A 9,914-nucleotide genomic window follows, 5' to 3' on the forward strand; every position below is an offset into this window, starting at 1 on the left:
GTAAGCCCTTCCTCAGCTCTGGACTCCTCATCTGCTCAATATTCTTTTTGGTGTAAAGATGGTCCTCGACTTCGCTTGCTACTCTTGCTAGGTTATCCTCTTCCTCTATGGTTGTAAACCCTTCCTCGGCTTTGGACTCCTTATTTATGGGTTCCAAGTTTGGAATTTCTACCTCACTTCTTCCCATAACCAATTCTAGTTCCTTACCCTATGGGTTAGAGTAGGTTTAAACTTCTCGTTTCCTTTTTCTCAACTCTCGCCCTTCAAGTATCGAGCTCTTGTTTCCTTAAGCTCAACTCTCATAGTACCTATCGTTCCACCTCGCTCCTTCTGAGATCTAACTCATTTGGGGGGTGCCAGTGATTGATAGCCTAGAATTCAACGTTTGGATGGTCAATTCTTGGCGTTGACCGAGTCTAGTGCTGGGGTTGACGGACCCATGCCCACCACAGATTGTGCTTCTTCATTCATGACTAGTTTGGAGACCAAAAACTCCCCGGGCTTTATCAATGATACCACTGGACCTAGTTGGGGAGGGTGGTTTCTCCTCTTTCCCAAACCCAGCGTACCTCAGCCCTTCTTCCATGGGTTCTTCACTACTAGTTTCAATAATGGTCAGGTTCCTTAAGACACTCAGGTGTGTGCTTGCTAAATGACCTGAACCCATACTTTTTTGATAGGAAGATCCTGGGTGATTCGATGCACTATCATCAGGTGTAAGATCATCTCTGATGAGTTTTCCAGATCTTAAGTGCATGTATGTATGATTTGATAAGCTACTTTGTCAACCTAATTTGATTTTGATCCGATTCTATCGCTCTGCTTCTAAAGCTGTGAAACTGTAGAGAATAGTTCACGGTGGGAAGTGTCAAAAAATGGTTCACAGCGTGAACTTTTTTTGCACTTTCACGTGTTCAAAGATTTTTGCTTTTAGGGTCAGATTTCCTCTTCTTTGTTATAGGCTTCCCTCCCTTACCGACCTTTCTGGCCTTGGCCTGACTGTTCGTTGGATTGGACTAAACCGTGAGTTTGCAGAAAAAGTTCCTGTCGTGAACACAAAAGGGTTCATGCAGTAAAGGTTTCTAAAAGGGTTCACGCCATGAAGATTTTCTAAAGGGTTCACGCTGTGAAGAGTTCTGAAAAAGTTTCGCGGCATGAACGTTTTTTCGAACTTTCACGTGCACAAATTATGTCAGACTTTATGGCATCAGAGGTGTCTGGATAAGGTTACCTATTTCTGGCAAGGTAATCCCGTGATTTACGATGTTAATTGCGGTGGTGATGTCGTTGATATCGAGAGCAGTTCGCGGCGTGAAGTTGTAGGAAAAGTTCATGGCATGAACGTTTTTTTGCAGTTTCACGTGGAAACTTCCCACGTCAAATGTTATGTTTTTGGGTGTAAAATACTTATCCAATGGATTCCAAATTGATTGTGCCATGTCTAAGGAGTGGAATACAAGTTCACAGCACAATCAATGGCTCTTTATGTTTTTTTGTGTTAATTTTTGAAAAAGAAGAAAACAAAACACCACCTATTCATTCACGTTGGTGCTTCCAATGATGCAAATATCAAAATTAACAAGAAAAAACAGTGAAGCTCTTTTCTAAGACCACTCCACCACACACATACACAACATCACAACCAATTTCTCATGAGTTCTTACTACCACACAAATATAATCCATTCATTTTCTACACAATGCACTACTAGAATGCAAGGGCAATCATGAATCGTATGCAATGGGAGATGAAACTCCAAGAGGATGGAAGAAACAAAGGTGTTTCCTCGAAAGCAACGCCAAAAATGTTATGGGCTACCACACCTCCATGAGGGAACTCAATGCATTCACCTAAAGGATGAGCAATAGCACACAACTATCGTAGGGCACTTACCTGTGCTTTGAACTTGAGTCCCTTGAGGCCTACAAGCTCACTTGTTAAGCTCCAACCTCTAAGCTCCACCTCCACACTGTCACCGTAGAGTCGCTCGCACTATCATATAAGGCAATCACTCTCTCTCACTCTCCCACACAAGCATGCATCATACAAGCATAGAAGAGGAACAATGCTAGAATGCTCTCCCTCTCTCAATCTCTTGCAATACACAAGGAGGAGCTCTCTATAGCACAAAGGGGATTGTGTCTTTTGATTATGAGAAAATGTCTTATATACATTTGGCCCTTATTCACACTTGGGCACCCAAAACTTACTTAACTAGGCCTTGGGTGGCCAATATCTCATAATGTACAACTTTTATATAGTGCCATTTCATGACACTTATTAATGTCCTCAATTGGAGGATCATGTTTGTTAATCCAAAATGGTATTAACAAGTACCACCAAAAATTATGTGTCAAAATTATTGGCATTCTTCTCCTAAACATTCTTAACCAAGGTCTAGCAATAGACCCACTGCTAGAGGACTCTCTCGGTCCACTAAGCACATGTGATTGTTGCTCTCCATTTCCTAGTAGCCACATTATTTTTTACATCATCCTCAATGGAATTCCTCATTCTTGTATACCAACTACTTATTTCATCAAACACAACATCCTTGCTCACTTGCATCTCACACGTAGTGAACGTAGTGAGGTTACAACATCTACTATAACATTTTTGCTCAAGGGACTACCCAATAATGATATATTTTTCAGCCTTGGGATTCAATTTTCTTATCACCTCATTTTGTATATGTACATATTCAATATACCTAAACACTTTTAATTGTTCCAAATCTAGTTTTATGCTTATAATTTTTTATCAAGTTTCATACCATGAATTACTATAGAGGGGGTTTTACTATATAAACTATAGTTGCTATTGCTTCAACCTAAAAAATAGTGAGGCATTACTTTGATTGGAGTGCGTCAATAAAGCGAGCCCAGAGCAGCGAGCCCAGAGCAAAAAATCACATAGAATACAAAAATAAGAGCAAAAATCACACAGAATACAAAAATAGATTATCCCCTTCAAGCGAGCAGATTTGTGCTTGTGCTGCTCTCTAAAACATTGACATAACACTGAACTTAATTATTAAATGACTGAAAACATTGACATAACACTGAACTTAATTATTAAATGACTGAAAACATTGACATAACACTGAACTTAATTAAATCAATCAATATAAGTGTGTTATTTATATAGCGCACAGAGTACAAAAAGTTTAATTGATATTCTCAAAATATTCTCAAAACATTATAAGTATATCCTATAATTGTTGTGGGTGGCTCCTCTGAGATCTTGTGAGCATCTCTTTCAAAATATAATTAGGAATCTTTGGCTGATGGATATGCATATTATTGTTCACATCCTGTCCAAGAATCATCAGGAAAACAAAGTAGATATGTTTGCAGGCAAGATATGGTTTTCTTTTGACCAACCTATCATTGAATTCTGCACACGAACATATTGGGTGGTTCTGAATGGTTACTTCAATGGGTAGGGCTTCTTTGTTCTGGATTTCCATCACTTTAAATATTTCCTTCTGCCCTTCCATTTGAACATGTCCTCCCATAATTTCTACATTCATATCTAACGCAGCACTGATCTGTGCATATGCAGCTTTAGATATACCTTTTCGATAGGGGTATTTTTGCTTATCTTCCTCAAGAATTTTTTGCTTGTTTTGTTCACTCTCTTGAAGCAAACTATTTGGAATCTGTACACCAATCTCAAATCCAGCTTTTACTAAATCATGAGCTTCCCTGACTTTCAAGTGTGTACCTGTTGCTATTGGCCAAACATTAGGAACACTTGCAGGTGGATGTAAGATTGTCTTTGTAGGCTTCCAAGTGTGTCGAACATCATTATTACAGAAATAGCAGTACTTTTCTTTCCTCCAAGAAGATAATTGACAATCACTCCAAAAGCATGGTGCCACTTCTCCGCCTCGTAGCTTTCTGCTACATTTTTTTCCTCCTACCCAATGGTTACATTCTACTCTATTGAAGATCGGAATCCTGCGCAATGCCCACTTTGTCTGATGAATATCTTGCTCTAATGATTGAAGTGCTACGTCACCTTCTTCTGGATTTATTGATGCTTGCCCTTTTTCATGCTTATCCACTGTCACATAAACAAACTCTGGTCGGTGGCTAGAGCTCCCTACATTCCCCTCATGGACCTCATGAAGTGGACGTTTAGCTCGAATAGTCTTTTTCTCACCCTTGAAATTTATCCTGTTTGTAAACATTGGAGTGCCCATCACTGCATCATCAATTGCCCTTGAAGTAGCAGCTGGAGAAGGGCTTGAAGTTTGTCTGGAAAGAGCTCTCTCAATTAATATCTCTAGGTCAGGCCCTCCACCTATATATTTTCCTTCCATAAAAGCCATTTGACGAGCACACTGGAAGTAAGCATTGATGAGATCTGAAACACATGCATCGTACAAACTAATTTTATGTTTGTATCCTTCTCCTGCTAGCCAACTAGCATGCTTGGCTTCAGAGAGGTTCGTCCGTGGTACCAGAGCATTTACAATAGGCTCACCATCCTGTTCATTGAAAACCCAAACCAGTAGGTTTTTTAATTACTGCTATTGAATTAAGTTCATAGAAAAAAAAACATACATAACATACCTTAATAATAAAATGACCCCAACGACTTGCTCTATAGTGCCACCAACTAAGCCAACTATCTAGCTTGGGAATGTTTCTGTCTGCTGCTTTCCTGTTGCCCACCATGCACGTATCTTACGGAATAGCACTAAAGCATCCTCTTTGGTTGGTGCAGTCCTCCACCTCTCACACATTTCATTGTGTTTTTCCATATGTTGAGCATATATATACTTTTGTGTATGCACTCGAAGATTGTCCTTCCAATGAAAAAGGCAAGATCTCTCCTTTCCTACCATCTCATCTCCATTGTTATATACTGACCTAATAGCATTCCAATTTGCACCTGCTTCATCGGCCATGAAGCCAAAAAAGTTTGCTGATTTCCCAGTATGGTCGATCATAACTGCATTCAAATTTTCCCAAAACATTATCTGTGCTGTCTCATCCTCCTCTCTAAACTCACAAGTTGCAATTGTGAGTAGCTCTCCAATCCTGCAAGAAGAGTATTTGGAAGATTATTGTATTGTAACAACTCAGTCGAACAGTCATTTCATTTTGAAAAGAGAATAAAAATTAAAACATACGTGTGATCATACACATGTGCACCCATTGTGTGCCAATCATTCTCCACTCGGTGTACATGATCAAAACAAACCCATGAATGTCGAAGGTCTCGATCCCCCGCAGCATCCATTCTATTGACAATATCAACGCCAGAGCCAGGGCCAGTTGTGGACATCTTGAAAAGATAGCACCTCTCATCACTTTTGGTTGCTTGCAAGGGAAACCTTGATCCGTGAAAGAACTGAAAGTGGCATTTTCTTTTTAACTCTAGGATAGCCTCAAATCCATCACCTAGTGCTCGACTTGTCTTTCGACTTTGCATTACCATCTGCTTCACCCTACATTTACCAAGTTGGTTAAGAAATTACATATATATATATATATATATATATATTCAATAGAGAAGAACTTACTTTTTGAGATTTATTAAAGATATTAGCTCTTGAGACATCTCCTGGAGTTCCCTCTCTGACATAAACTCTCCAATCACTTTATCATCGTCAGTGAAAGCCTTCAAAACGAACTCCCTGGCAACAATCATTTGTACCTTTCGTGGACCCGCATTATGGTCCATCTGAACAACACGAGCTACTAAGGCTTTAATGTTTCGCATAGATGCTCGACACATGCCTCTAGCAATTGTGTGTGTATGTTTCCCATAGTGAAGGAACAATCTACTATGGGAGTGATCTTTAGGCATAAAATAGTAGGCAGACACTGAACATGTTTTTATGCACATTGGAACATGCTTACAAAAGAAACACTCTAAGTTTCCATAACTTCCCAAAGCCAAACATCCTTCATTTGGGGATTTCAATAATTGGCCATTCCAATGGAGCCTATTCGGTGATTTGTTTCGAAATCGATAAGTGCATCTTTCATTCATACACTGGAAGGTACCCCCACAAAAACTCTTTCTCAAAATAAAAGATTTATTAGTTCTTGTTTGTGTCTGGGGTTTTGTCCATGCATTTCCTTCATATTTGTGCTCCATACCCTCCATGCCCTTCCCATCTAAAAGCTCATAAATGCAATTTTCTTCATACTTCTTAGGGAGCTCCTTGACTTTTCCTTTGAATGTGCATTCATTTATAATATTATGGAATATGTCATTGGGCGGCAAAGTACGAACAATTTGGAAGGCAGATACTGCAGTGTCAAATGCAGGATCACCTTCCTCAATGTCAATTAAATTATCTGCATGCACCACCTTTTCCATGTCCTCTTCATCCAAGTCACTAGGAAAAAAATCAACAATCCAAAGTCAACAATTGAAACAAGAAAGATAACCTCACTATATTTTACCATGTTTCAAAAGTTCAAATCACTCACATAGGTGAGGTCTTGCTGCCAGATCCAGAAGGAATATCCCCAGGGGTAGGGAGTGGTGTTGATGCAATGGCTACTTTTGCAACATAAAATGATGACAGGGTATTATCTAAGATATAATACCCATGTTCACCAATCCCATGGTACAAGGGAATTGTCCCTATGCTCTCAAAACCATCATCAGTTTGCAATAGACCTTCAATAAAAATTTCATGTTCTGCACCTAGTTTTTCTTTCATTAATTCGGCTGATAATAAACATTTCCCATGTGAAAATGACAGTCTAAAAAGAGGGCCTCCAACTTTGTGTAGAAAAATCTGAACATCTGACTCAGAATCCCTACATTTCAGGAATACATTCCAAAAGAAAGTATAATGTGAGCACACATATCCAAAACAAAGTAATAATATTCAAAACACATTACACGTGAGAAAAAGAAAGTATAATATTCAAAACAATACTATATACATTACACGTGAGAAAAAGGCATAGGCTTCCTTTGGAATGAAAGTCTAATGAAAGGACAAGCTGAAAAAGCTATTTTTTAGTATATTTACTCACGAGTTGCAATCAATCAACTCGTGGTAAAACTCCTTCTTCTCTTTATATGTTATTTCTCATGCACTGTTTTGCTCTCAGACCACCCTCCTCTTAAGATACAATGGAGCTGCTCTGTCTTTCTATTTATATATTACTATCTCTAGTTTTCTCAACATTTATGATACCTCTGAAGAAGAAAATAGTGAAATTAGTGAAAATAGTGAAATGGCTCCAGAGGAGCCAGATACCCCACCCGCTGAATGGTATGAGAGCTGCCATGATGGAATCGCAGATAGCGATTCCACCACAGAATATTCTCGGGTGGACTGGTACAATTTTCCTTTCGAGGAAGAAGAAGAGGAAGAGGAAATACAAGAGGAGGAAGAGGAGGAATATGAAGAAATGCCTGAAGAAATGCCCGAGCAGGAAGAGGAAGCAGAACATAAAGAAATGCCCATTGAAATGCCCGAGGCAGACACAGGCACAGGCTATGATGCAGATGCAGAGAACATCCCCGACTCCCACGGTGAGAAAGATGACAGTGAAGAAGATGACAGTGAGGAAGATAGGGATGACAGTGAAGAAGATGACAGTGAGGAAGATGGGGATGCATAAATTTCCCCACAATTTTGTCCTGCAATTTTTCTAGTAGGATTTTGTCGATTTTGCCCTGTAATTTTCCCAGTAGGACTAAAACTAAATTTGCCCAGTACGTTTTTGTTTTGTAATTTTCCCCAGTAGGATTTTGTTTTTGTAATTTTGTACTGCAATTTTCCCAGAAGGATTTTGTTTTGTAATTTTCCCAGTACGATTTTGAAGTATAATTTGCACATTTTTCCTTGTACTACAGTGGTTTAATTTTTAGTGGTTTAATGTTCAAGTAAGCACAATAATATATATTCACACGAATATTTACACGACTTTTAGAAGAAGTCCTTTTTAGAAATATTTACACGACTTTTAGAAATATTTACACGACTGTAATCTATTGGAAGACCACGACTGGAATATATCTGCACAGTAACGTTGTGAAGTACAACAACGTTGAAGATGAAGATGTCTGCTGCGCTCATGTTGCAACTCTCACCCTCACGACAAAGGGCATCACCTGCCCGAGCATCACCTGCCCGAAAGAGAGTATGTTCTTTTACGTTTTTTAAATGTGCGTCTTTTCCTTGCGTTTGTATTTTGTGTGTGGGGCCAAGACCATGAATGTCTACTTGCACAAGATGGTCTTGATCTTGTATTTTGTATTTTGATCTATGTAGGGCCTCCAGGATCAAGTGCGCTGAGCGCACTTGATCTAGGAGGCCCTACACAGGCATGTCTTGTCTATCCATGGAGGCATCCACATTAGCAAAAGATGTCTATGTTTTTGATGGGCATGTTGAGCCCTTGGCCACTGTAGAGCTAAACATTGGCTAAAATGGTTATTGTAGAGCTAAACATTGTCTATGCTTTATCTGCAGAGCTAAAATGGTTATTGTAGAGCTTCCTGGATCAAGTGCGCTCAGCGCACTTGATCCTGGAGGCCCTACACAGGCATGTCTTGTCTATCCACATTAGCAAAAGATGTCTATCATTTTATTAAAAATAAGGGCTCAACATGCCCATCAAAAAATTTAGACCTCAACATGCTTTATCTACAGAGCTAACATGGTTATTGTAGAGCTTCCTGGATCAAGTGCGCTCAGCGCACTTGATCCTGGAGGCCCTACACAGGCATGTCTTGTCTATCCATGGAGGCATCCACATTAGCAAAAGATGTCTATGTTTTTATTAAAAATAAGTGCTCAACATGCCCATCAAAAAATTTAGACCTCAACATGGCCACTGTAGAGCTAAACATTGGCTTATGCTTTATCTGCAGAGCTAACATGGCTATTGTAGAGCTTTCTGGATCAAGTGCGCTCAGCGCACTTGATCCTGGAGGCCCTACATAGACATGTCTTGATCCAGTAAAAAAATTCACCTTACATAGACATGGCTACTTACTGTAGAGCTAAACATGGCCACTGCAAAGCTATCTGGAGGCTTCATCTGCAGAGCCATTGTAGAGCTTCAAGGATCAAGTGCGCTCAGCGCACTTGATCCTAGAGGCCTTACATAGACAGACCTACATAAACATGGACCTACATAAACATGTCAACATGGACCTACATAAACATGTCTTATCCAGCAGAAAATTTACACCTCAATATGGCCACTGTAGAGCTAAACATGGCCACTGCAAAGCTATCTCGAGACTTGCATGTGTAGAGCCATGACTATGCCATCATAGTCATTGTAGAGCTTCCAGGATAAAGTGCGCTCAGCGCACTTGATCCTGGAGGCCCTACATAGACATGTTTTGATCCTCAATATGGCCACTGTAGAGCTAAACATGGCCACTACAGAGCTATCTCGAGAATTCATCTGCAGAGCCATGACTATGCCATCATAGTCATTGTAGAGAATGAGTTTTTACATTGGCCATTAAAATCCAGATTGTAATCAATAGCAGTACATTATTACAAGCAGAGAGCTAAACATAGCCACTGCAAAGCTATCTCGAGACTTGCATGTGCAGAGCCATGACTATGCCATCCTTGTCATTGTAGAGCTTCCAGGATCAAGTGCGCTCAGCGCAGTTGATCCTGGAGGCCCTACATAGACATGTTTTGATCCTCAATATGGCCACTGTAGAGCTAAACATGGCCACTACAGAGCCATGACTATGCCATCATAGTCATTGTAGAGAAGGAGTTTTTACATTGGCCATTAAATAAAAAAATCCATATTGTAATCAATAGCAGTACATTATTGCAAGCACAGAGAGATAGAGAGAGGGGGACTTACATGCTTGCAAACACGCAGAGGATATTTGCAGGTGATAATTGTAGAAGAGGATAGTTGTAGACGACAGCTGCAGAGAATAGAGTA

At 39.8% G+C, this 9,914-nt stretch overlaps 1 protein-coding gene across 1 annotated transcript; it reads right to left on the reverse strand.

Annotated features, from left to right (window-relative positions):
• Positions 1 to 3,100: 3,100 nt before the first annotated feature.
• LOC147620988 (uncharacterized) lies at positions 3,101 to 6,342 on the reverse strand. The gene is made up of 5 exons (XM_086825372.1): positions 6,120 to 6,342; positions 5,537 to 5,720; positions 4,881 to 5,051; positions 4,581 to 4,671; positions 3,101 to 4,495 (listed from the first exon to the last, which is right to left on the reverse strand). Exons 1-5 carry the CDS (start codon positions 6,340 to 6,342, stop codon positions 3,212 to 3,214), a joined length of 1,953 nt encoding a protein of 650 aa, XP_086681498.1. The 3' UTR covers positions 3,101 to 3,211.
• Positions 6,343 to 9,914: the final 3,572 nt, after the last annotated feature.

Source organism: Cibotium barometz, chromosome 31, assembly GCF_041138505.1.
Source record: "Cibotium barometz isolate CiBa-2024 chromosome 31, ASM4113850v1, whole genome shotgun sequence".
Lineage (NCBI taxonomy): Eukaryota > Viridiplantae > Streptophyta > Polypodiopsida > Cyatheales > Cibotiaceae > Cibotium > Cibotium barometz.

What these genes read in the sequence shown, in the direction of transcription:
- LOC147620988 (XM_086825372.1), bottom strand. Translation starts at nt 6,342, where the DNA reads ATGGAAAAGGTGGTGCATGCAGATAATTTAATTGACATTGAGGAAGGT. An exon ending in AGATGGGAAGGGCATGGAGG is followed by an intron (nt 5,721 to 6,119) that starts GTATGGAGCACA and finishes GAAACATTAAAG; the next exon opens with CCTTAGTAGCTCGTGTTGTT. An exon ending in TCTTTAATAAATCTCAAAAA is followed by an intron (nt 5,052 to 5,536) that starts GTAAGTTCTTCT and finishes CTCTTCTTGCAG; the next exon opens with GATTGGAGAGCTACTCACAA.